This window comes from Phycodurus eques, chromosome 9, assembly GCF_024500275.1.
Source record: "Phycodurus eques isolate BA_2022a chromosome 9, UOR_Pequ_1.1, whole genome shotgun sequence".
NCBI classification, from domain to species: domain Eukaryota; kingdom Metazoa; phylum Chordata; class Actinopteri; order Syngnathiformes; family Syngnathidae; genus Phycodurus; species Phycodurus eques.
Window position 1 is genome coordinate 11,932,266 of NC_084533.1, and position 27,831 is coordinate 11,960,096.

Here is a 27,831-nt window from a genome sequence, read left to right on the forward strand (position 1 = left end):
CTGTTCTCATTCACTTGCAGGTGCCTTTGGGAATACAGTTGCAAGTTTGCCGTCTTTGCAGTTTGACTTTCCATCTCGGGTGACATAATGTATGGGCTGCTGTGTGAGAGTCTGCATGACTTCATCAAGGAGTCGTACGGGGACGACGTGTGGAAACTGGTCAGAGAAAGGGCAGATGTCCGGCTGCACTCCTTTGTCACTCACCAGGTATCCCCAAAACGTTAAATGAACACAACTGTGCAAGTGTAACAGTCACACAATTGTGTGGAGTGGGACATTTGATCAACGGGAATTTCCTTTGGCAGTGAAACTACCAAAAGATTTTGTATTGATCTGACACCAACTAAGCATCGCCAATTTTGATACAGATACTTTTTAATTAGGTTAATTCATGATGAAATTGCTAATTCGGAATGAATTTTCATGACCTCTAAATTTCTAAAAGTCCTTGTTTTCTTTGGATTATTAATAAATCAAAACCAGGAAAGGATTAGGGCAAAGTTCACAGGCAACATTAATAATAGAAAGTACTTTATTATGATAGTAAAAGATGTGCTAACCAGTCATCCACCGTGCCGCATATTGTATTTATATTAAAATCCAAGCTGTATGATAGTACATTTGTTAAATCCAGTAAATGTATTCATTTTAATAACGCGTCTATATGATAAATGTACAAAAGAGAAACAGAAGCTCAAGTATCACTCTCATGACCCTGATATCGATCAATATCAGGAATTATGAGTATTTATATCAGTCATATTTGCATAGTGGTACCGTGTATCTTCGGCCAGATTTTCATAGTTCAATACATGTATTGTAAGGGGTCCGATAAGATTTTTTGTGCTTCTTTCACTGTCTGTTGTTCAAATATTACCTGAAGGCTGTTCGGAGGTGTGGACCTAACTATGACCCTTCCTGTTATTTTCATTAACCTAAAGACCATATATTTTATAAATTTAACTATTAGGTTGCTGAACGAGCTGGCATTCCCATACCTCTCAACAGATTCTGTACTCATTGTGAGAGTCTGATTTACCCTAATTCCCCTGTGTCTTCTTAAGAAGTGGATACTCCAGTGTATGTTTGTACTTATAGGTGTACAGTGAGAGTGTGATTCCTCGCATTGCGAAGGCAGCCAGCGGGGTGACAGGAACGCCCTACAATGAGCTGATGAACTCCTGGGGTGTGTACTTCCTGGGATTTGTGGGGAAGTACGGCTACGACAGGATCCTCAAGGTGACCAACGATCCCATGTCAAACTTGCATGTTGTGTAGCGAAAAATCACATTGAACTCTACCAAAAGCAAAAGCTATGAAAATGTGTTGATAACATTATAGTGGAACACAATACATTGTGATAGGGGCAGGGGGGGTTGTCCGATATAGCCGATTGTCTGTTATATTTAAGCATTTTTTTTAGGCCATATGCACCCATATTACTGTACAGTACAAAACTGTTGTCTCGTATTTTGTTTTCGGGCCTGAAACTCCAAGTACGGTACAATGTTATTGTAAATATCTGTAACAAAAGCTTCAAAATGTTTGAAGGTTTCTCATTTTATCCAAACTTACCACACCGGTCTGCTTGGTCATGGTGACAGTGTTGATGTACAACACTCATCATAGGCAAGTCGCTTTCATGAGTCGCGAGGAATTACTGTGCTTCCTAGTTCCAAATCCATTGCCAAAGGCGAACAGCTTGACAAAAAAAACCTGTTACTGTACCAAAAATAGCATGTTCCAGACTCCAGAGACTTGTTTTGTATTTCTCAGAGTTAACACCACACCCAACTCTGCTCAGTGCTCTATGCACAATAAACAATAGACATAACCATCATCACATGGCCGCCACAACAATGCCCCGCATTCGATATGTCAGCCATGTAGGCACACGAGGCACATGTTTTGGAACTGGATCTAGTCATATTGTATATCTGTAAAATATGTCAGTCCCATTCTCGGGCTGCATTGTGCCACAGAGCTAATAAACAGAGGCCAATTATGGAACTAGCAGACTTTGTCAATGGCATTTTAAGTGACAAATGGAAACTATTTTTGGACACATTGTTTAGTCCCGACAGTCCCTTTTATCCGATATCCGTTATATCGGGGTCCGTTTTATCAAGGTTCCACTGTACTGTACATTCCACATAACGCTGGTTGATTTCCTAGTTGTTCTAAAAAAAATTAAAAATCATATAGGAAATAATTTAGAGTGAATAATTCTTTTTCCAGGGTCCAACTGTTGCAATCCTAAAACCTTAACAAAATTTTTTCCACACATACAACTCCATCGAGGTGCTAACCAACAGAATTAACACTGCAAATTCGACTGATTAAAACAAAAAAATCAGCAAGTAAAAATGAGGATTCAAAATGGTGAAAAATTAAGCCATTGTCTCCGCTTTCAAATGTGGACCAATCCGCTGAATGCGCTGAAAACACACCACACTCAACTCTTAACTGTCAATCAGAGATTACAACTGTATAGATAGCAGTGTAAACATGCACTATGAAAACGATGGTAGCTTTCATGATCTAAAATCATGTTAGGAGGCTCACCTTTAATATTGAAAACAATAATTACCGTGGACAAAAATCCGAAAAATAAATAAACTAGCCAACTCATAGATGGGGATATACTGTAATGTGTCTGCCAACGGCTTTGGGCAGCCGTTTTAGCCACGCTCCCCAAAAATCAGAAGCATAGAAATGGTGTAAAACAGTTTCACACTGCAGCGCCACAATTCAGTACTACTACATAGTCTTCGCACAAGTTTTCAGCAAGTATCTTCAAACATAATATAATATATTTATAAACAAATCCGTATAAATAAACATTCTGTTATTTGTTATACCTTCCCCTGAGACCACGTTAGTCCTTGGAATTCCTTGGCTCAAAAAGCACAACCCCGCCATAGACTGGACTCACCTTGAGATCACCGGGTGCAGTCCTCGCTGCCATTCACACTGTCTGCTCTCTGCCATGCCACCCTCCAGCAGCCACCTGTCACACCAGTTGACCTCTCCAGAGTGCTGGAAGAATATCATGACCTTTCCCTAGTTTTCAGCAAGGATCTTGCCATTTCTACCCAACCACCGCCCTTATGACTGCACGATCGATCTTCTTCCAGGAGCTCCTCTCCCTTCCAGCTGTCTCTTCAACCCTTTCCGCCCTGAGAAAAAGGTGATGGAAGATTATATCCGTGACTCCCGAGCTTCTGGATTCATTCGGCTTTCTTCGTCTCCCATAGGGGCCGGGTTTTCCTTCATTGAAAAAAAAGACACCACTCTCTAGCCCTCCATCGACAACAGAGGACTCAATGACATCACTGTTAAAAACAAATCTCCACTACCCCTCATTGACCCTTGTTTTGAACCCTGCAAAGAACTACAACGCTTCCTGGGATTCGTCAACTTCTATCGCCGTTTCATTCGCAATTATAGTCGAGTGGCGACTCCTCTCACCAGTCTCACCTCCACCAGCTCCCCTTTCCGGTGGACCCCAAGCCTGCAACCAGCTAAAGACTCTGTTCACCAGTGCTCCCTCCCTGACCCCTCCCTCCAGTTCGTGGTGAAGATTGACGGCTCAGAAACTGGTGCGGGGGCCGTCCTCTCACAGCGGGACCCCACTTTCCAGAAACTTCATCCCTGTGCCTTTTTCCCCAGTCGTTTGCTCCATGCTGAAAGAAATTATTATGTTGGCAACCGAGAGCTGCTGGCGATCATCTGGTCGTTGTGGGAGTGGAGGCATTGGCTGGAGGGGGCTGAGTCCCCATTTATCATTTGGACTCAACACAAAAACCTTCCTTACCTCCGTTCTGCCACACATCTCAATCCCGACAAGCTCTCTGGGCCTTCTTCTTGAGTCGGTTCAATTTCAGCCTCTCCTTCCGTCTTGATTCCCACAACAGCGAGCCTGACGCCCTTTCCTGCATATGCTCACCCCCCTCCAGCCCTGCTGAACGTGAAACCATCCTCTCCTCCTCCTGCTCCGTCTGGGCTGCTCCATGGGAAATTGAGCAGCTTGTGAAGGATGCCCAAGAGACCCAACCATATCCTAAGATTGGACACCCCGACCGGCTGTTCGTACCCGACTTGGCACGATCTGACGTCCTTCAGTGGGCCCATAATGCTAAACTCACCTGTCACCCCGGTATCTCCTGCACAATCCAATTCGTGCAACAACACTTCTGGTGGCCCAGCCTGGCAAAAGAAACCCGTGAGTTCGTCCTAGCCTGCTCCGTCTGTGCCCGAGGTAACGCCTCCAATCAACCCCCAGGTGGCCTGCCCTTACCCATTTCGAGTCACCCCTGGTCCCACATTTCACTGGCCTTTGTCACTGGCCTACCCCCCCCCCCCCCTCCCCGCCCCCCCCCCCCCATCTTACGGTAACACAATCATCCTCTCCATCATAGATCATTTTTCCAAGTGTGTCCATCATGTACCCCTTCCCAAGTTGCCTTCTGCTTTTGAAACTGCTAACCTCCTAGTCCTCCATGTATTCAGACTACATGGCATTCCGATGGACATTGTCTCAGACCATGGTCCTCAGTTTTCCTCCCAGGTCTGGAAGGAGTTCTGCAAGACGATGGGTGCAGCAGCCAGTCTGTCTTCCAGCTACCACCCCCAATCCAACGGACAGATGGAGCGGGAAAACCAAAGCCTGGTATCTGCTCTTTGCTGTGTTGCCACTCGCAATCCGGTCTCCTGGAGCACCTTCCTTCCGTGGGTGGAATATGCTCAAAACTCCCTCACCAGCTCCGCCACAGGTATGTCTCCATTTATGACCTGTTATGGTTTCCAACCTCCTTTGTTCGAGGAACAGGAGCATATGGTTCCCACAGTGAGGGAGCACCTTTGATGTGTCTAGTCCATATGAAAGGGCGGCCTTAACCTGGTTCGCTTTGAGAAATAAACGGTTCGCGGACATTCGTCGCTCCCCTACGCCTGAGTACAAGGTGGGTCAGACGGTTTGGCTTTCCTCCCACTCCAGACTGAATCTCGCAAACACACTCCATGCTTTATTGGTCCCTTCCCCATCACCAAAATCATCAGTCCACTTAAACTTCCACAATTTCTCAAAATTCATCTGACATTCCATGTGTCACTTCTCAAGCCTGTATCCACCTGCGCTCTTAGCCCTCCGGCCGTACACCCACCGCCCCCCCAACCCTCAGGTGTTATCGACAACCATCCGGCTTTCACTGTCTCGCACATTCTTGATGTGAGGCCCAGGGGCAGGGATTCCTGGTGGCCTGGGAGGGGTATGGGCCAGAGGAACGCTCCTGGAACTCCCACAAGCTTATTCTTGATGACTCCCTGGTTAGGGATTTTTACACGGCTCACCCTGGGAAACCGGGCAGGACGCAGGAGGAGTGCGTTGAGAGAGGGGTACTGTCTTGAGCCGTGCCCTGAAGTTCCCTTGTTGGAGCTTGGGTGGCGTTTTGTGGCCCTCTTGCCCTCTCTCTCTCGTCCCAGTAATCAGCCCCACCTAGGCTGCGCACCTGCCTTTATCATCACCTGCATTTAAGCCTGCCAGAGTATTAACATTCTCCTGTGGTACACCGGCTCTCTACTTACACATAAGCTACACCAGCCCTCGCAATATTTCTGTTCTCCATGTTCTTCCTTGTCCTCAGTGCTCCTTCAGTGTTCCCCATTTTGCTGACCTATTCCACCATGCCGTCAAGCCATCCACTTGCTCACGCCACCACCTGCAGCACGCTCCCTGTCCCGATGACCCGCCAGTACGCCTGAAGGATCCACCTCCGAATCCCTTCTCAATAAACCATTCTCTACAAAACTTCTCCAGCCCCCGCCTGCTTCTGGCCAGTGATTAACAGGTGGACAAAGTACAGCAGTCTGCCCTAAGTCAGCTGGTATAGGCTCCAACTCCTCCTAACACCCTTGATAAGGATACAGTGGACCCCTGCATACTTGTGGTTAGGCACCCGCTGATTAGTTTTCCCATTTTTTCTTTTTCTTTTTTGGGGGGGAAACCAACCCTGAAAACAGTTATTGGTCATTTATCCCTGCTTATTCAGGTATTTTGTGTGTTTAAAGTAAACGTATTAATATGGTTTCAATGCATTTATGTGTGTCAATTATCCGTGGATTTTCACGGTTTGTGGTCTGGCTCGGTCCCTATCCCCCACAAATAGCAGGAGTCCACTGTCAATTGGTTGGTTGGACTAAAACTGACTTGTTTCTTCGCCCAGGTGCTGGGCCGTCACGTCCGTGACTTCGTCAATGGCCTTGACAACCTCCACGAGTATCTGCGTTTCAGCTACCCCAAGGTGCAGCCCCCAACCTTCTTCTGCCAGGAGGAATCCGCCACTGGAGTCACCCTCCACTACAGGTCTGAAAATTCTATAGTTACATGCATTAGTTCTTAATTCATAAACGCGAAACGTTTAATAGGCAGTAGCTCAGTGTGTATGAACTTTGCTTGGGAAGGTAATGGAGAGTGGATACAATAGTTCATGTCCCAAAAACTGGGACATGTTGCTTAGGAGGTTCCAATTGCCAAAGAGCAAGGAACCAAAAATGCAACCCACATCTCCTCCTAAAAGCAGGCCCATAAGATCTTTTTGTGCATGTACTTTATGTATTTCTGGTCGACAGTATGTGCACGTAGCATGGTTAATTAATGGCGATCACAAACTACACTCCATCTATTAAAGGGGACTCATTAGTGTGTTTATTGAATTCTGTCCCCCATTCTGTTATGCAGGAGTAAGCGCAAAGGCTACCTGCACTACGCCATGGGTCAGTTGAGGCAGATGGGGAAGCAATTCTATGACACTGACATCCACGTGGAGGTCTTGTCTGAGCAGATGGTGGGAGACTACTCCCATGTCACCATGAGGTATGCAAGCACACCTGCAGATAGGGACAACATGCAAATACCACAAAAAATAGCTTTTGGCTGTGAGGCAGGCATGCTAACCACATGTACCACAGTTCTACCTGAAATAGACAAATGATAAATGGATTGCACTTACTGTATATAGCGCTTTATCTACACTTCATGGTACCCAAAGTCACTTTCTCCTTCTAAAGTAGACTCTTGTGGTTGGTTCTCTCTGGTCATGAACCATTCTGCCATAGTCTCTGACATGAAATATTTTTTTTCAAATATGCTGTTGAAACGCTACTCTTGTAAGCGCAATCGATTAATTTGTCTGAGATTTTGAAAAGGTTAGACTCATTGTTTCGCTTTTGAACACATTAAAAGAACATTGACTTTTGAACAGTTTCACCTTTATAATTTTGGATTTTTTTGTGGGACATTCACTTATATGGGTTGTCATACGAAGCAATATTGTCTAAATTGTGCAATTTGTCATTAGGTCCAATTATCATATTTTCCACATGCTGTACACATCCATCCATTATCTGAGCCGCTTCTCCTCATTAGGGTCGCGGGCGTGCTGGAGCCTATCCCAGCTATCATCGGGCAGGAGACGGGGTATATCCTGAACTGGTTGCCAGCCAATTGCAGGGCACATACAAACAAACAACCATTTGCACTCACATTCACACCTACGGGCAATTTAGAGTCTCCAATTCATGCATGTTTCGGGGATGTGGGAGGAAACCGGAGTGCCCGGAGAAAACCCACGCAGGCACGGGGAGAACATGCAAACTCCACACAGGCGGGGCCGGGGATTGAACCTCAGAACTGTGAGGCTGACTCTCTAACCAGTCGTCCACGTGCCGCCGCTGTACACATATAATGCAACAAAAATATTTAGTATTTACATTTCCATGTTTTATGCATTTTGTGTACAAAACAAATATCTGGTTATTTGCAAAACAATGATCTATGGTTTTAAGCCGGCGGCATGCTGAACGACTGGTTAGCACAGCCGCCTCACAGTTCTGAGGACCTGGGTTCGAATCCAGCCTTGCCTGTGTGGATTTTGCATGTTCACCCTGTCCCTGCATGGGTTTTCTCCGGTTTCCTCCCACATTCCAAAAACATGCAGAGTAGGTTAGTTGAAAACTCAAAATTGCCCGTAGGTGTGAATGGTTCATATCCGCCCTGTGATTGGCTGGCAACCAGTTCAGGGTGTACACTGGCTCCTGCCCACAGATAGCTGGGATAGGCTCCAGCATACCCGCGACCATTTTGAGGATAAGCGGGGTAGAAAATTGATGGTTTTAATCCACTTTTTTAGAGGAAACATCCAAGGATCCTTTTGATTCATTCATTCAAAATTAAGAAAAGTAATCAAAATGTAATCAAATTTAATTAGTTGGTTACTTTGAGAAAGTAATTGAAAAAGTTACTACTATTACATTTTCAACAGAGTAACTTGTAATTGTAACCAAGTACAAAAGTAATCTTCCCATCACTGCCTATGGACAATGTAGTCTTAAATTGACCTAGCAGGCATGCTTTAGGAATGGGGGAGCAAGCCGGAATACCCAAAGCAAGCACGAGGTCAACATGCAAACTCAACACAGGAGGGCCTGAGCCTACGTTCGAACTAAGGAATGACTAATCACTATACCAGCGTGCTCCCCTTAATTTTCCGTCATGGATCATCATTATTATCCAACCATCCATCCATTTTCAACACCGCTTATCCTGGTTAGGGTCACGGGACACTGGAGCCTATCCCAGCTGACTTCGGGCGAAAGGCGGACTACACCCTGAACTGGTCGCCAGTCAGTCACAGGGCACATATAGACACGGACAACCATTCGCACTCACATTCACACCGTCACTGAGTGGGAACTGAACCCACGCTGCCTGCACCAAAGTCAGGCGAGTGTACCACTACACCATCAGTGACTTCATCATTATTATGATAGCTAAATTAAGTAGCCTACCTGTACAACTATCGACACAAACTGAAGTCTGTAGCTGGAAATGAAAATGTGGTAGGATTTACTAAGGGTTGAATGACAAAAAAATTGTTGTGTTCGACTAACGTTATAAAAGTTGAGTTGAAGTTGATTAATCAATGACGTCATTAATATTGTTTCAGCACAGTGCAGTGGTCTCCAATCTCTTTTGCACAACATACTGGTTTCACGTAAAGACATATTTCAATGGACTGGCATCGAAACAAATAAAACCAAATGATTGAAAATACTGGAGTGGGAGCTCGACAGGTGGATCGATGCAGCGTTTGCAGTAATGCAGACTCTGTATCGGTCTGTCGTGGTGAAGAAGGCGCTAAGTCGAAACCCGAAGCTCTCAATTTACCGATCGATCGACACTTCTACCCTCACCTATGGTCATGAGCTGTGGGTCATGACCGAAAGAAGAAGATTGCAGATACAAGCGGCCAAAATGAGTTTCCTCCGCACGGTGTCCAGGCTCTTCCTTAGAGACAGGGTGAAAAGCTCGGTCATCCGGGAGGGGTTCAGATTTGAGGCACTGCTCCTCCGCATCAAAAGGAACCAGGTAAGGTGGCTTGGGCATCTGGTTAGGATGCCCCCCGGACGCCTTCCTAGTGAGTTGTTACAGGCACCTCCCACCGGGAGGAGGCCCTCTGAGACAAAAGGGAATTCTGAGCTTTCCTGCTTAAGCTGCTGCACCCACGACATGACTTCGGAATAGCGTAAGAAAATTAATGTATGAATGGAAGATTGAAAATATAACTCAGCAGTACACCGAATGTAGTTGTTGTAATTAGCGCATGTTTTTCTCCGGTCTGACTTTGTGTTCCATAGCATTGTTGATTGGAAAATGAGATCCCTAAAATATGTGATTAATGATTAGTTGACTTCAGTCTTTAAACGTCGATGCGGTATAGTCAACTTGTCGACTGTCACATTTTGTTGATTTTCATTCATGACGGCATTCAGTCTAGTCGGAAACATGGCACATCTTGAGTTTGCAATACAGGTATGTAACCTCTTTTCTTTGCCACGACTATATCCTTTAGTAGGAGTAGGCTGTACATTTGATAATGATTTTGTGTTCCTTCAGGCTGAACTTTGACAACTCTGCTTACCGCTACATCATGAAGGAGGATGAGGAAGAGCAGGAGATTCTGCCAATCACCTCTGATTTCTTCTTTGAGGTCTTTCCCTTCAACATTGTCTTCAGGCAGGTAAAAGCTGCATGCATGGACTCAAGTAATATGTTGGAACAAGGCCATGTATCGTGATTAAAAGTGACTAATTCCTTTGAGTCTCCAGGACATGGTGGTGCACAATGTTGGCTCAGGACTTTCTACAGTCTTCCCTGATTTAGATGGAAAGAAGATCAATGATGCCTTCTTGTTGGCTCGTCCCCTGGTGGAGTTCACATGGAACATGGTGACGTAGAAGTTCCCGTGTACTCGTACCTAACAAAGTGGAAAATTTAGCATTGTCTTCAGCACATTTCATGGACTAGTAGCCTGTACTGCACAATAACTGCGAGTGTTGACCACGTGTGTTGTGTATTCATAGATCATCTCTCATCCCAACAACTTGTTTGAGATCATGTCCAAGGAACCTGTGAAAAGAGAGCGGAATCTCCACAACCGAGTCCAGAGTAAGAATGGAAGCCATCTAAACAGTCACAGGGGTGTGTGTCTGCTGGGCAAGGGCTCACTTACTTGTCGTTTTCCTGCGGTCACTTATGCGGGGTACACACCTGACCCCAATAATGACGAGGAACTAAAAGGACATATGGGTCTTTCCTGCCTTCGGCCACCGCCCAGCTCACACTGCACCTTACCCCTGTGGCCCCTCCCACAGGTGGTGAGCCCATGGGAAGGGGGACCCACATTACCCTTTCGGGCTGTGCCTGGCCCGGCCCCATTGGTGCAGGCCCGGCCACCAGGCGCTCGCCTTTGAGGCCTGGCTCCAGAGGGGGGCCCCGTGCATCCGGGCAAGGGAAAACGTCTTCCTGAATTGTTGTTTAAGAAAGGGGACCAGAGGGTGTGTTCCAACTACAGGGGATCACAGTCCTCAGCCTCCCTGGTAAGGGGTGCTGGAGAGGAGGGTCCATCTGGAAGTCGAAACTCAGATTCAGGAGGAGCAGTGTGGTTTTTGTCCTGGCCGTGGAACAGTGGACCAGCTCCACAGTCTCTGCAGGGTCCTCAAGGGTGCAAGGGAGATCGCCCAACCAGTCTACATGTGTTTTGTGGACTTGGAGAAGGCGTTTGACCGTGTCCCTCGGGGAGTTCTGTGGGGGATGCTTCGGGAGTATGGGGTACCAAACCCCCTGATACGGGCTGTTCGGTCCCTGTATGACCGATGTCAGAGTTTGGTCCGCATTGCCGTCAGTAAGTCGGACTCTTTTCCGGTGAGGGTTGGACTCCGCCAAGGCTGCCCTTTTTCACCGATTCTGTTCATAACCTTTATCTGGTCTGGTTTGGTGGCCTCAGAATTACATCTCTGCTTTTTGCAGATGATGTGGTTCTGTTGGCTTCATCAAGCCGTGATCTCCAATTCTCACTGGAGTGGTTCGCAGCAGAGTGTGAAGCGGCTGGGATGAGAATCAGCACCTCCAAATCTGAGACCATGGTCCTCAGTTGGAAAAGGGTGGCGTGCCACCCTTTTCCGACTGGAGTTCAAGTATCTTGGGGTCTTGTTCACGAGTGAGGGAAGAATGGAATGGGAGATCGACAGGCGGATCGGTGCAGCGTCTGCAGTGATCCGGACTTTGTATCGGTCCGTTGTGGTAAAGAAGGAGCTAAGCCAAAAAGCGAAGCTCTCAATTTACCTGTCGCTCTACGTTCCCCCACTCACCTATGGTCACGAGCTGTGGGTCGTGACCGAAAGAACGAGATCCCGGATACAAGCGGCCGAAATGAGTATCCGGGCTCTCCCTTAGGGATAGGGTGAGAAACTCGGCCATCCCGGAGGGGCTCACAGTAGAGCCGCTGCTCCTCCACATTGAGAGGAGCCAGATAAGGTGGCTGGGGCATCTGATTCAGATGCGTCTCGGACGCCTCCCTGGTGAGGTGTTCCGGGCACGTCTGTCTCCCAGCTGGCCTCGGAATGCCTCGGGATCCCCCCGGAAGAGCTGGATGAAGTGGCTGGGGAGAGGGAAGTCAGGGCGTCCCTGCTAAAGCTACTGACCTGACCTCGGATAAGCGGTAGAAGATGGATGGATGGATGGATGGGGTCTTTCCAGAATTGGAGAACAATTTAGGCACTACCATTTGTTAAGATGGTTGACTATTTATTACTATTTTAAAGTCTCACAATTTAGGTGAATTGCTCTTCACTATCGTGTATAGTCACAATTAGTCTTGCAGGGAATAACAACCCATGGCGGTTTCCAGCTCTGTGTAACTTCTTCTTGATGTCTGCATACTCCACTCTCCTTTGTTGGATATCAGGTGGAAGACCTTGAAACACCTGGAAAGTTACACCTGTCCAAGACTTTTTTTTTTCTCTTCGTCACGGCGCCCAGAATGAGCTGCTTATCGCTCCATCTCAACAGCTTTACAATATACGTTATCCTGGGTCAGAGTGCAGGTGAAAGAACTCATGATGCCTGTCCACCTCAGGCGCACGGCGGTCAAAAATGTAGTGCAGTATCACTGCCAACTCTTGTCCTGGATCTTTAGTAGTATCACCGGTCTCCAGTAAGCCCACCTCCAGGCCCACGCGATCAGGTCGTTACTCCTGTTATGTGACTCCAGGTAAGACACTTTGGCTTTGAAATTTTGTATCTCTTTTACGCTCTCTTGTATGGCTCGCTGCTGGTTGAATTGCTTGTCCTCCAAATACCTGATGCGTTTTTCCACTTTCACGATGGCTCGGGTGTCTTTTTTTATCTCTTTCATTGAGTTACTCGATTCGTCTTTCATTGAGTTACTCGATTTCATGGACATAACCTGTGCCAGCAGCTCTTTAACTCAAGCAGGTGGCTCTTCATTGTCCCCCATGCTTATAGTTGAATACCAGAGAGCCTCTCGTTGTTTCACCATCTGTCTTGCCTCCCTACGATGACTTTGACTTGACATAAAAGCCCGTTTTTGTTTTGAAGGGAAGATCCTGAACATGTGTTCAAGACAGAGTTTTAAAGGTATTGGTTAATTAAAAATAATTATGATAATACATTTTATGGAGTGCTTTTAAAGGGTACTCAAAGACGTTTTACAAAAAAAAATGCTTAGATGAAAACGGAATTAGAATAAAAATAATACAAAGAGGCGGCACGGTGGCCGACTGGTTAGAGCGTCAGCCTCACAGTTCTGAGGAGTGGGGTTCAATCCCCGACCCCGCCTGTGTGGAGTTTGCATATTCTCCCCGTGCCTGCGTGGGTTTTCTCCGGGCACTCCGTTTTCCTCCCACATCCCAAAAACATGCATTTATTGGAGACTCTAAATTGCCCATAGGTGTGCATGTGAGTACGAATGGTTGTTTGTTTGTATGTGCCCTGCGATTGGCTGGCAACCAGTTCAGGGTGTAACCCGCCTCCTGCCCGATGACAGCTGGGATAGGCTCCAGCACGCCCGCGACCCTAGTGAGGAGAAGCGGCTCAGAAAATGGATGGATGGATGCATAATACAAAGACTGTAAAAAAAACATTACATATTTATATGTTAAAAGCAGTTTGAAAGAAGTGGGTTTTCAGTGGAGATTTGAAGGTGGGAGAGATCTGAATGTCGCAGTTGCGTAGGGGGTTTGGGAGCAGATTCCAGAGAGTGGGAGCAGAGATGGCCAAGGCTGTGTCCTCCCCCAGCTTTGATGCTTGCTCTGGTGAGTTGGAGAAAGGTTGTTGGAGGAGCGACGGCTCCAGGAGGGGGTGTGGTGGTGGAGGAGTTCAGAAAGGTCGGAGGGGGCTTGTTTATGGAGAGCTTTGTGAGTGAGTAGAAGGACTTTGTGCTGCGTGCGTTGTGGAAGGGGGAGCCAGTGGACTTTCTGAAGGACAGGGTGATGTGGTCTTGGCAGCGGGTGTGAATGAGCAAGCGGGCAGCTGAATTATGGGTGTACTGAAGTTTGAGAAGTTAATCATTTTAATTCTCTGACACACGAATGCCAAATGACTCAGGATGTCATGCATGTTGTTAACCCGGTTATATCGAATTAATCTCTTGATGTAAATGTTTTGTTTATGATGTTTCTTTATTTCATAGTAAGTGCCTGAAGCTGGACTATGGTTTACAATGGCGCATTAATTTGTGGATATACAGTACACTGCTATTTAAATTGGTGCCCCACTCGGATATTGGTGAGGCTGGTTGTTCTTTTCCCAACCAAGGGTAATTTTCTTAGTTTTTTTTGTTTTGTTTCAGTCTCTGCACACAATTATGAACATGTTGTTTATTTATAATAAATTAATAATTAATAAATTAATTATAATCATAATATCCTGCGCTCTCTGTCGTCTTCTTGGTACCGGTGAGTCAGTGCTGGGTCCCTGCTGTGTGTGTGTGTGTGTGTGTGTGTGGGTCGGGTGCGTGTGTGCGTGCGTTAGTGTGCATGTGTATGTTATGCATGTGTGTATTATATATATATGTACCGTATATGTGTATGCCTGTGTAGGACGTAAAGTTCGTTTTCCTGTATTGCACAGAAAAATACAAATGATTTTAGGGGGTTCTCAAGATCTATTTGCTATTATAAATACTATTTAAGAATCAGTTTTACTACAACTACAGTTACAAGTGCATGTTTCTGTATTTTGCGCATTGATTATGTGAAATTTCATGGGGGGACAAAAAAACCGCCTCCATTTCTGGAATGACCCGTGTGTGTTGGTAGTGTGTGGTGTACACTAAAAAAAAAGTGCTAAAAGCAAAAAAAAAAGAAAATGCAAGTAGTGAGCAGAAGCTAATGTATTGGAGTAAAAGTAGCATTTATTACCAAAAATAAAAAGTATTTCATAAAACTACTTTGACAAGTACAATTTATCCAAAAAGTTGCTTCAGTAAAAGTACGGCGTAAATGTAGCTTGTTACTAGTAACCTCTGCTGGTAACTGATAATTGTTCAGTATAATCAGAATCAGAATCATCTTTATTTGCCAAGTATGTCCAAAAAACACACAAGGAATTTGTCTCCGGTAGTTGGAGCCGCTCTAGTACGACAACAGGCAGTCAATTTACAGAACAATTTACAGAACACTTTGGAGACAGAAAGATATTGACAAAAAAAAAAAAAAAAAAAAAACAGTCACTGAGCAGTAAAGGGTTGCTAGTTATCTGGTAATGCCGGTACTTTTTTTTTTTTTTTTTTTTTTTTTGACAATTGTGCAAAAAGATGCAGAGTCCTCTAGCACTTAGAGCAGTTCGAATGAATGAATGAATCTTTCAGAGACATCCAAGAACTGGGCATTTGCTGAGTTTGATCGCAGGTGAGGGAAAATGCTCAAACATTACCCCATTATTGGTTTGTGTGTACCCCGCTTTAGGAAAGACGCAATCCATTTCACTTTGTTTGGAGTAGAAATTAATCTTTTCTTGACCCTGAAAAGTACTGATAAAGACTTGAGAGTTTAGAATGAAATGGAATTGTTTGATACTAGTAGAACTCCTGACTGAGAATGTGTGTTTGTTAGGGGGTGTGAAAAAAAAGTCAAACGACCTCAATGTCACACACAAAAATACCTTAGGGACTGAGCCCTGCTGCGAACAGTGAAAATCTGGGAGTTATTGACACCCCCCACAAAAAGGTTTAGAATTGTCGATAGATGCTACAAGATGGCAAAAAAATTACAACTTTTGTTCAACTCCAATTCCAATGAAGTTGGGATGTTGTGTTAAACATAAATCAAAACAGAATACAATGATTTGCAAATCATGTTCAACCTATATTTAATTGAATACACTACAAAGAGAAGATATTTCATGTTCAAACTGATAATCTTGATTGTTTTTAGCAAATAATCATTAAATTAATTTTATGGCTGCAACACGCTCCCAAAAAGCGTGTCCAAAGTGTGTGTCCAACCTTTTGACTGGCGGTGGAGTGTATAAGTGGGGATTCATTGTACTATAATCACGGGGCCTTAGAATTGTCATCACTTATTTTCTGAAGCTCCATCTTGTACTCTACAGATTCCGACTATGAAACTGCCAATCGCTCTGCTGATGTGGACGTGGAGCTCATGGCTTTTCAGTCCATTATTGGAGACGATTACAAAGGTTTTGACCTCTCTGTTTCCCACAAAGCAAGAGAGCGCACACACAAAAGAACCTTGTTTGAAACTAAAACAGCAGTGTGAAGTTTTAGTTAGTAAACATTTCATCATGTTCTGTTTTAGATGGTAACAGCGCTAATGCCATGGAGAGCTGGGGGGACGGGAGCCGATGCCTGAAGCTAAAAGGACAAATGAGATACATGCCTGAGTGGGAGTCTATCATCTTTCTTGGAACACCTGTGTAAGAATTCCACACACACACACACACACACACACACCCACACACACACTTTCATGAGCACACGCAAAGACAAAATCCCACTTGAACACATACTCATGCCTACAAATGAAGCTGTAATGGGCATTTCACTGTTTTTAAACGTTTATAGGGTATAACATCGCATTAGGGCTACACTGAAATGAAAAGAAACTCAAACTAAAAGTTCGAAGTTACAAGAATAGTCATAATCGTATGAGAATACCTTTTACCATAACAAACTTAAATGTAATACAGTCCTCATCTTAACATGGGTGGGCTTCATGCTTGCAAAATTACATCCTTGTTGTAATGTTCAGATTTTTTTTCTTGTAATCTTGACTTTATTTTTTGTAAAATTCTGACTTTTTACTTGTAGGATTATTCATTTATGAATGTTATTTTCAGTGTGCTCCTAATTCTCCGTCATATGTTTTTTTCCCCCTTTCTTTGTTTCTTTCTTGTCACTGATGGTGTAGTGGTACACTCGCCTGACTTTTGGTGCAGGCAGCGTGGGTTCAGTTCCCACTCAGTGACGGTGTGAATGTGAGTGCGAATGGTTGTCCGTGTCTATATGTGCCCTGGGACTGACTGGCGACCAGTTCAGGGTGTAGTCCGCCTTTCGCCCGAAGTCAGCTGGGATAGGCTCCCGCGACCCTAACCAGGATAAGCGGTGTTGAAAATGGATGGATGGATGGATGTTTCTTTCTTTCCTTTTTGGCTGGCTGCTTAGTCATGCACTACTTAAGATCTGTAAGTCTTTTTGTCCTGGAACAGTTTTGCTGTGCAGCAACAGAGTTTGATCAACTTTGTTTGTATTCAGATGGATATTTGTTGTGAATGCAGTTGGAGAAAAGAGAGAACAGCAGAACAACAGAACCTATGAACAAAAAATATAAAGTGTATATCAAAAGGGAAGGGATGTGACAAATACAGGCACTGCATGGTTCAATTGTCTTTCAATGAGGCTTGTGTTATACATTTTGACTTAACTTTAATTCACCAAATACAGTTCCTTACCCAATAAAATGATATTATTATTGGCTAAAATGAAATCCTCATCCTCATAATTGCTAATGCATTTGTTGTGATGAGTACCTCATTTTTCACTTGCACATTGTATATACCAACACTGTCACATTTTGTTCATCTGCCCCCACTCTTTAATTTTGTTTGTGTGCATGCGCAGGATGGAGAGCCTGAGTGCTATGTTTAAAACTGGACTGTACATCAATGACTTGAGCATGCACGACTCCAGCAGAGATTTGGTGCTGGCAGGTACACAGCAGTCAGAGGAGCTGAAAAGAGCACTCATACAGGTTCCTCCTTTTAAAGAGCAAGCTACATTGTATACTTTTGGATCTACCATCTTTTTTAATCACTGAACATGTAAACTTTTTTTTTCATCTTGTTGCTGTCCTCCACTGTGAATACAGGAGCAAAAGAAGTCCAGCAAGCTAGAGGAGAGCATGAAGATGCTGGACTATGAGATGAAAAAGACAGATGACCTCCTTTACCGAATGATTCCCAAGCCAGTGGCAAAGAGGCTGCGCAAAGGAGAGCCGGCTGTAAACACTTGTGAGGTCAGGAATGGAGAACAAAACAATAAAAGCTTTCTTGTCGCAAGCCACTTCCTTTTTTCACATCCACATTCAAATAATTGTAGCCGAATGATTCCAATTACAAATAAATACGGCAAATACATCTGGACACTCGCAACCACAGATCACATTCAACGTGCCAAAACACAAGAAGGAAACTTTCATCACAAAAGTCCATTGCTCCACTTTAGCTCACTTTCATCCGTCCGAGTGTTGCTTTATTTTTAGCACTGGTTCTAAATAAAGATGAGATCCAATTTAGCATTCATCACTATGGTTAAACATTTTCAGTATGTACAGTAACATGCCACACCATTAGGTACACCAGCACAATCGTAACACATCTTGTACAAGAGCTCCTACGTTTAGTAATATTAATACAGACATATAAAGTATAAATCTAAGATGCTACCATATTATTATTATTATTATTATCATCATTTTGTTCTAGCTACTACTACCACAACTAAAAAGATTGACTGACACCCTCAGAGAGGTAGTTTGTAATTGTTTATTGTTGTGATTGTATTTTAGAGTGGACTAAAACTGGACTGCATCAGACTGAGAGCAGTTACTAATATTTAGTTCATTTCTAAAAAAGTAACCAAATGTTACTTAATGGTGACATATTGTGTATTTTTTTTTTTTTTTTTTTTTTTTTTTTTACAATTTAAAACAGTTCCCAAGTGTCTCATACATTTATACTGTGTGTATGTGGTGCATGGACACATCATAGCGGGCAGGGTAACAAGGTGTGAGATGGTTATTATGTAAACAGCTTCATTGTTACGTAACAGTATGGGAAGTCCAAAATGTCTCCCTCATTGACACATTTTCAAAAATAGGCGATACAATTCAAGTTATTGTTTATTTTTCACACTTGATGGGTGGACAGGCACTTACAGAGACCAAACTATTTGTCAGCAAGCAATTAAAACTCCAAAATATATCACACTTTAATGTGAAGTAATGCAGGACTACATGACGGCATACCACGACCACAATAATAAACGTGATTAAATTCAAAGCTCTCTTACAATGTCAGTGAAAACTGAGGATAATGATCTTCGTTTATGCAGCTCTTAATTTTAATTTACAGTGCAGTTTAATTAGTTTCATGACCACGCTAGTAACTCAAAGACACTTGTATTTCAATTCAAATCTGCTTATCCGAGGTTGAGTCGCGGGGGCAGCAGCTTTAACAAGGAAGCCCAGACTCCCCTCCCCCCAGCCACTTTATCCAGCTCTCCGAGGCGTTCCCAGGCGTCTCTCCAGCATGTCCCGGGTCGTCCCCGGGGTATCCTCCTTGTGGGACATGCGTGGAACACCTCACCAGGGAGGCATCCAGGAGGCATCCTTATCAGATGCCCGAGCCACCTCATCTGGCTCCTCTCAATGGGGAGGATGCGGCTCTACTCTGAGACCCTCCCCGATGACCGAGCTTCTCACCCTATCTCTAAGGGAGAGGCTGGACACGCTGTGGAGGAAACTCATTTCGGCCGCTTGTATCTGGGATCTTGTTCTTTCGGTCACGACCCACAGCTGGTGACTATAGGTGAGGGTAGGAATGTAGATCGCCCGGTAAAACGAGAGCTTCGCCTTTCGGCTTAGCTCCTTCGTCACCACAACGGACCAACACAAAGTCCGCATCACTGCAGACGCTGCACTGATCCCCCTGTAGATGTCCCATTCCATTCTTCCCTCACTCGTGAACAAGACTTGCTTGACTTACTTGAACCCCTCCACTTTGGGCAGGATCTCATCCCCGACCTGGAGAGGGCACTCCACCCTTTTCCGACTGAGGACCATGGTTCGGAGGTGCTGATTTTCATCCCAACTGCTTCAGACTCGGCTGCGAACCGCTCCAGTGAGAGTTGGAGATCACGGCTTGATGAAGCCAACAGAACCACATCATCTGCTAAAAGCAGAGATGCAATACTGCGGCCATCAAACCGGACCCACTCTACGCCACGGCTGTGCCTAGAAATTCTGTCCATAAAAGTAATGAACAGAGGGCAGTTTTGGCGCAGTCCAACCCTCGATGGAAACAAATTTGACTTATGCAATGCGGACCAAACTGACACCTGTTGTACAGGGACCTACATGTGTGCGAGTGTGTGTAAGCCCGCCTGGGGCCTTTCATCAATAAAATATAAAATAGCCGTGTTGAAAAAAAATATTAAGTCACAACTTATTCCGGAATTAATAGTTATACATGTTTGAATAGAGAGCGAGTGCATGTGAGAGGGGGTGGGCTGTGGCGAGTCTCGCCGCGTGCCGGTGTGAGCTGCTCATCCACGAGTGGGATTCATGTTCATCAGACATAAAAGTTATACGTTTGACCAGAATCAGAGGCGCCGTAGCTGTAAGTTGAGTAACTCTTTTACATGTTAATGTAGACAATGTATGACAAATGAATATGGCATGTTAACGTTAGGAGGGATAATGTGGAGTGAGTCGGTGATTGTGAAAAGTCGACCTGGAAGGAGATGACTGTGTGATTCAGGGGTCCACTCCACTCCAGACCTTCCAAATCAAAAGTTAACTATTTGATACACTGTGTGTCACATCGTAGCCCTGATGAAAGATTGATATTGTATTGGCTCTGTTTATATATTTATTTCTATACTGTATACATTCAGCATGTGTATAAATGATGGCGACCCGGTGTTATGTATCATTTTAGATACACAAATTTCCTTCATTCCATGTTTCTTTCAGGTGTTCCCAGATGTGACCATTCTTTTCAGCGATGTGGTGGGATTCACTCGCATTTGCAGCCACATCACTCCGATGCAGGTGGTGTCCATGCTCAACACCATGTACACTTTGTTTGACACACTCAGCGAGAAGCACCGAGTCTTCAAGGTGTGTGCATGTTTTCCTCTGTTTGGTAGTATTTTGCGTGTTGGTTTGTGTGTGTGCTCAATTCGTGTCTCTCGCCTTTTAAGGTTGAGACCATCGGAGACGCCTACATGGTGGTCGCGGGGACTCCGGAGAAGACCAAGTATCACGCCCATAACATTTGCGACATGGCGTTGGACATGGTGCGCTCCATCGATCACTTAAAAGACCCCTCAAATGGAAACAACATACAGATTCGTGTCGGTGAGTTGGACTGACACATCTATGCTGGTGTTAGACCACATAAACCACAGGTGTCAAATTTAAGATCCAATCCTCCACACAACAAATTTTCCTTGACTTGTTTTCAAAACTTGTTACTCATCATAATCTGCCCCCTGAAGGCAACCATAAACATGATGGGGCCAAGTTGGACACCCCAAACATAAATGGACCTGTTTTGTTGTGGATGCAGGCATTCACTCTGGGATGGTGGTAGCAGGTGTGGTAGGACACAAGATGCCCCGTTACGGTCTGCATGGCGACACGGTCCACACGGCGTCTGCCATGGAGAGCAACGGAAAGGTGAGAACAGAAAAAAGGAAGAAAGAGGGAACTGAAACTGGCTGCTGCATTGCAGGATATTGTGAATCCCTCCTACACAGGAATTCACCGATTCACATTTTTTTTCTGTGAAACCTAAGACCTGTATTTCTGTGAGGAGCTAAGTTTAGCCTGGGTTTATTAGAAGTTATGGAGAGTCTTCGCTGCATGAGCATGTCGATTGAACTTACGATGCTTTTTTTTTTTTTTTTTACAACCCCAATTCCAATGAATTTGGGACGTTGTGTTAAACATAAATAAAAATGAATACAATGATTTGCAAATCAATGAATGCAATTCAGGGAAGCTCCTTTTATACCCAATCTTGGCACCCACCTGTTCCCAATTAGCCTGTTCACCTGTGGGATGTTCCAAACAGGTGTTTGATGAGCATTCCTCAACTTTCGCAGTCTTTTTTGCCACCTGTCCCAGATATTTTGAACACGTTGCAGCCATAAAATTCTAAGTTAATGATTACTTGCTAAAAACAAAGTTGATCAGTTTGAACATTACATATATTGTCTTTGTAGTGTATTCAATTAAATATAGGTTGAACATGAAATCATTGTATTCTGTTTTTATTTGTTTAACACAACTTCCCAACTTCATTGGAATTGGGGTTGTAAATCAAATCATCTGTTAGTTATAACCTTCAGTCTCCACAACGATGTGCAAACACAAAAAATGTGAGCAAAAAACACAACTGTACCTACTTTTTTTTTGTCTTTGTTCTTTTTCTGTGGGAGTCATTGGCAGTTGGCAAACCAGCTTAATGGCACCACCAACAGATATTGTCCTGCCACTACAAGGAAACCAATGTGAATTAATGGTGGCTGGCTGTTGTGAAGTTAGCTGTCACCATTTAGTGGTAAAGGGTCTGAAGCGCACTCGTTTTGGGGGATGAGGGGGTCAATGACTTGGACTTGGATGTCAATATTCAAAGAGCCAGAAGGGGTCTTTGAAAAAAATAAACTTGCAAAGAATGTCTTTGCCTTGTCTGTCTTCATCAGGAGATGCATATCCAGCTCAGCAGCGCCACCTATGAACACCTGAAAGGAAGCCACTTTATTTTTGAAAGGAGGGGCACCATTACCATCAAGGTTGGAGCCAAAACAACACCCACGACAGAAATTGTAGCTTGTACTGTACTTATCTGCCATGACAAAATAATTAATTGCTGTAGGACATGTGAATAACACAGCGGCATAATGCATCGGCAGTAGATGAATGTTATCTGCATACACAAAACCTCACCAGAGGCGACAACTGGTGCAAATGGAAGATGTATGTATCAGCAAACAAACAAAAACAACTGGCAATGTTCTGCCTGTGGGAAGAGAACATATTTAGCATTCAGAGATGGTAAGTGTCGCTTGTTTGCTTTTCTTTTTATCTGTGAGTGTAGAGTACACTTTTTGATAATGCCAGCAAAGTTTCTCCCTATGCAACCGTCAGAACGAATCTTAAATGTTTTTTTTTTAACTTCCTTTCATCAGACAAGTTCAAATCCGACCCTGCTTTCTCCCCGCCGACAACAATGAAAGAAGAATAACAAGAATAATAAATAAGTAATCATTATTAAATAAATACAGTGTAAATAAGTAATACAAATGTAATATGAGTTACAGAGTCAAAAATATCTATCTATATATCCATCCATTTTCTGAGCCGCTTATCCTCACTAGGGTCGCGGGCGCACTGGAGCCTATCCCAGCTGTCATCGGGCAGGAGGCGGGGTACACCCTGAACTGGTTGCCAGCCAATCGCAGGGCACATACAAACAGACAACCATTCGCACTCATGCCTACGGGCAATTTAGAGTCTCCAATTAATGCATGTTTTTGGGATGTGGGAGGAAACCGGAGTACCCGGAGAAAACCCACGCAGGCACGGGGAGAACATGCAAACTCCACACAGTCGGGGCTGGGGATTGAACCCGGGTCCTCAGAACTGTGAGGCTGACGCTCTCACCAGTCGTCCACTGTGCCACCTATATATATATATATATATATATATATATATATATATATATAAAAGCCTAAAAAAATATATATAAAATAAAATAAAGAAATAATAAATATAAAATATCTTCTTTCAACTTCTATATATATATATATATATATATATATATAGAGAAGTTGAAAGAAAATATTTTTTTTTAGGCTCGGAAGTGTTTATTTTACCACCCAAAAAAACTATTACAGCATACACTCAAAATCCCATGATATGGAAAATTATGCACACTATAAATATGAAAACAATTCCAAAATGCACTGAGTCCGCAATAGGTGAACTGCCATATAGCGAGGGAACACAGTTTTTTATCTTTTAATATAATGTACATATGACTGAGAGCCACGTCCAGCTTTGTTGATGCGTTTTATTAAATTCATAATCTGCTGAACAGTTGGTTTATTATTGTACTATGGTTTCTATTTTTATTCATGAGTCAAGTACACAGTTATGCCAAATTAATCAAAATTTCGAGTTAGTGTAAAGTACATTTTTATCTGTTGAGGATATAGAGTATTTTAGCTGGAAATTACGCGATATGAGCGACATAAGAAGAAGTTGTGTTGTGAAAAATATTTGCATTGGCTTACATTTTGAAATTTCTTCACATCCCTGATCTTATCTGACGATTTTAAGGAAAACTGTTAAGACAACTTCTTATAGTTTTAATAGAACTTCAACCAAAATTTGGCCAGGTTATGAATCATCCATCCATCCATCCATCCATTTTCTACCGCTTATCTGAGGTCGGGTCGCGGACGCAGTAGCTTTAGCAGGGACGCCCAGACTTCCCTCTCCCCAGCCACTTCATCCAGCTCTTCTGGGGGGATCCTGAGGCGTTCCCAGACCAGCCGAAAGACATAGTCTCTCCAGCGTATCCTGGGTCGTCCCTGGGGTCTCCTCCCAGTGGGGCATGCCCACCAGGGAGGCGTCCAGGAGGCATCCGAATCAGATGCCCCAGCCACCTCATCTGGCTCCTCTCGATGTGAAGGAGCAGCAACTCTACTCTGAGATCCTTCTCACCCTATTTCTAAGGGAGAAACCCTGCAGAGGAAACTCCTTTTGGCCGTTTGTATCCGGGATCTTGTTCTTTTTGGTCACGACCCACAGCTCGTGACCATAGGTGAGGGTAGGAACGTAGATCGACCGGTAAATTGAGAGCTTCGCCTTTCGGCTTAGCTCCTTCTTTACCACAATGGACTGATACAAAGTCCGCATCATCGCAGACGCTGCACCGATCCGCCTGTCGAATCCAGAGGCACTGTCCCCGAGGTCCACGCGATGTTGCAGAGGCGTGTCAACCAGGACAGCCCCACAACATCCAGAGCAACATTCAGTTGACAGCTCCGCCCATCTCTTCACCCGAGTGTGAAGAGATGGGCGGAGACATGTGGCCGCAAATCCGATGACATGACCACAAAGTCGATCATCGAACTGCGACCTAGGGTGTCCTTGTGCCAAGTGCACGTGTGGACACCCTTATGCTTGAACATGGTGTTCGTTATGGACAATCCGTGATGAGCACCGAAGTCCAATAACAGAACACCGCTCGGGTTCTGATCGAGGGGGGGGGGGGGGGGCGTCTTTCAGGTCTCACTGTCATTGCCCACGTGAGCATTGAAGTCTCCCAGCAGAACGATGGAGTCCCCAGCGGGAGCGCTCTCCAGCACCCCCTCCAAGGACTCCAAAAAGGGTGGGTACTCTGAACTGCTGTTTGGTGGATAGGCACAAACAACAGTCAGGACCCGTCCCCCCACCTGAAGGCGGAGGGAGGCTACCCTCTCGTTCACCAGGGTGAACCCCAACCCACAGGCGCCGAGCCCGGGGGCAATAAGTATACCCACACCTGCTCGCCGCCTCTCACCGTGAGGAACTCCAGAGTGGAAGAGAGTCCAACCCCTCTCGAGAGGACTGGTACCAGAGCCCAAGCTGTGTGTGGAGTCGAGGCCGGCTATATCTAGTCGGAACTTCTCGACCTCACACACCAGCTCGGGCTCTTTCCCTGCCAGAGAGGTGACATTCCACGACCCTACAGCCAGCTTCTGTAGCCGGTGATTGTATCACCAAGGTCCCTGCCTTCGGCTACCGCCCAGCTCGCACTGCACCCGACCCCTATGGCCCCTCCCACAGGTGGTGAGCCCATGGGAAGGGGGATCAACGTTACCCTTTCGGGCTGTGCCTGGCCGGGCCCCATGGGTGCAGGCCTGGCCACCAGGCACTCGCCTTAGAGCCCCACCTCCAGACCTGGCTCCAGAGGGAGTCCCCAGTGACAAGGGAAAACCAAGTCCATCATTTGTCATCATCATAATGGGTCTTTGAGCCGTGCTTTGCCTGGTCCCTCACCTAGGACCTGTTTGTCATGGGTGACCCTGCCAGGGGCATAAAGCCCAAGACAACTTAGCTCCTAGGATCATTGTGACACACAAACCCCTCCATCACGATAAGGTGACGGCTCAAGGAGGGGTTATGAATCATTTACAACTTTAAAGGATTTACCTTACTTTTGCTCTCCCTTTAGGGCAACGTTGAGATTGAGACCTACTGGCTGAAAGGTAAGCGGGACAAAGACGGAAATGCCCAAGCAGCGTGTCCTCAGTTCGAGAGCCAAAACATCAGTAAGGCCATCAGCAAGGCCAGCATCACTGAGATCATGAGAGACGAGGAGGGACTGGTAGGAACGATGTTAAGATCGATACTGAAATACTGATACCTCTGTTACCAGATCTTTATGCTTTAAAATCAACCTCAATACTTTAGGCATTTGAGGTTATATGAATACCCCAAACTTTGTGTGAGTCGTGCATTTACTTACTTACTTGCTTCCTAAGGACTATTTTGGACTTTCTATCCTTCCAGGTTTTCCCACTGGTGGCAGGCGAGGACGAGGATGACGTCAAGTCAATTCATTCTCATCGCATCAAGATGGAGATTTCAGGCCATTCTCTGGAGGAGTCCATGGAGGAGTGTAGGGTGGAGGAGATGGCTGTTCATAAGGTATAACTGAAAACTTGTTTGATGCAGCAAGCTTTGTTGTTTTATTCAAATTGTCTGTTCACAATGTTAGAAATTACTGGCTGCACGCTTACAAAACACTGCATACACTTTTATTTGATACATCCCATTACAGACACACATCCAGATATGCTTATCAACATATAATTGCATTACACTTACTCACACCGACACAACAAACGCACACCACATCAACATAGGGTGCGTTGGAAAGTTCACTCCGGGCGGGCTCATCACAACCCGTAACCTTCGGTAACTCAGAGCGTTGGCCGTGTGTGTGCCACTCGATATAAGTAAAACTGACACATTCAATATGGCGGATGTACTGACGCATCCCTAGCAATAGCCAACACGTTCAGTAGTAAAGTTATAGAAAGCAGAGCACGCTCTGTCTCTGAGTGGCGCGATGGGAACATCGGACTGAATTTCCGAACGGACCCCAAACACTAGGCTGGAGCTAGGATTGGTCGACAACTGCATGACGTCACGACAGGAAGCAGTTTTGGCCACAAAACAAGCGGAGAACAACTTCTGCGGGCTCTTCAACACGCATGGTGGTCTGAGCCACGTGGGGGAGAGCCCAGCGCTGAACCTTCACCAACCTTTTTGTTTGACTTTGTATTTTCGAATAAATTGTGAAACTTTTCACCCGGCCTAATCATTGAACTTCTACCAGAATAAAAGAACCGGGCAATAGAGGTTTGTACGGCCGGCAGGTTATACCCGGGCCGCGATTTTTCTTTGTTCTCTTTTCCTAACCTCTAACAACAATGAGCTCGTTGTGTTCGCAGTCCCATTACAAAGGCGCTTTGCAGGACTTCTTGGAGGACGCTCACCTGGAGCTGGAGTCTGACGGCAGGGACTCCATCATGGAGTCACGTGCCAGCTCCTGCAACTCCCGCTGCTCCAAGAGTGCCATGTGTTCTGTGTCCTGAACCAGTATACACTAAAATAGAGGGCGTAGATCTTTATACAAGCATTTATTACAACTTCACCTCAAAGCTGTTACTGTTTTTTTTTTTTCACCAAAAAGTGTTCATTGCCATGTGGTTCAGATGAACATACATAGTTATTTCTTGCTGTGTTGCACGCTGTGGACCTGACAAATGAATGGCTTTGTCCTTTCGCTTTCAGAATATTTCTGTAACAATGAGCTTGTCAGCCCAGTAGAAATAAATCAAGTTGACTTCAAATGTGTGTGCAGACCTCACCTGTTTGTTGTTGTGTATTTAGCTGACTTGCATTTAATCAGTGTATCAACACAATATAATGTAATGTCAGAAAAAAAGGAAAAACTGTGCAGAATTGTCACTGTACAGTGATGAGAAACACTAGAATGACCAGAAGGACGATCCCAACTGTGCACCTTCATGGATGTCCACTTACTTAAGATCGAGGATCTGTCTTACTATTATTACGATCACCCTTCAAACCAGCTGAATTGTG

The 27,831-nt window shown here is 44.8% G+C and overlaps 1 protein-coding gene across 2 annotated transcripts; it reads left to right on the plus strand.

Annotated features, from left to right (window-relative positions):
• The first annotated feature begins 87 nt into the window (after positions 1-87).
• On the plus strand, positions 88-27,545 carry LOC133407877 (soluble guanylate cyclase 88E-like). 2 transcript variants are annotated; one of them, XM_061686193.1, is made up of 18 exons: positions 88-207; positions 1,099-1,239; positions 6,225-6,364; positions 6,740-6,874; positions 9,956-10,079; positions 10,168-10,287; positions 10,423-10,540; positions 15,974-16,060; positions 16,180-16,297; positions 17,502-17,631; positions 17,749-17,895; positions 20,635-20,781; positions 20,865-21,021; positions 21,233-21,342; positions 22,371-22,460; positions 25,892-26,044; positions 26,230-26,367; positions 27,177-27,545. In XM_061686193.1, exons 1-18 carry the CDS (start codon positions 88-90, stop codon positions 27,318-27,320), a joined length of 2,319 nt encoding a protein of 772 aa, XP_061542177.1. In that variant the 3' UTR covers positions 27,321-27,545. The 2 variants fall into 2 exon arrangements, 1 of the variants encoding a protein (XP_061542177.1); XR_009769225.1 differs by lacking the exons at positions 88-207; positions 1,099-1,239; positions 6,225-6,364; ... (12 more) ...; positions 25,892-26,044; positions 26,230-26,367 and adding an exon at positions 26,901-27,084 and having other exon boundaries at positions 27,177-27,266.
• Positions 27,546-27,831: the final 286 nt, after the last annotated feature.

Excerpts from the sequence above, each read along its gene's own strand:
- LOC133407877 (XM_061686193.1), top strand. The coding sequence starts at position 88 with ATGTATGGGCTGCTGTGTGAGAGTCTGCATGACTTCATCAAGGAGTCG. Across the intron at positions 16,298-17,501 it reads ATCTTTCTTGGAACACCTGT|GATGGAGAGCCTGAGTGCTA; the intron begins GTAAGAATTCCA and ends GTGCATGCGCAG. Across the intron at positions 21,022-21,232 it reads CAACATACAGATTCGTGTCG|GCATTCACTCTGGGATGGTG; the intron begins GTGAGTTGGACT and ends TTGTGGATGCAG.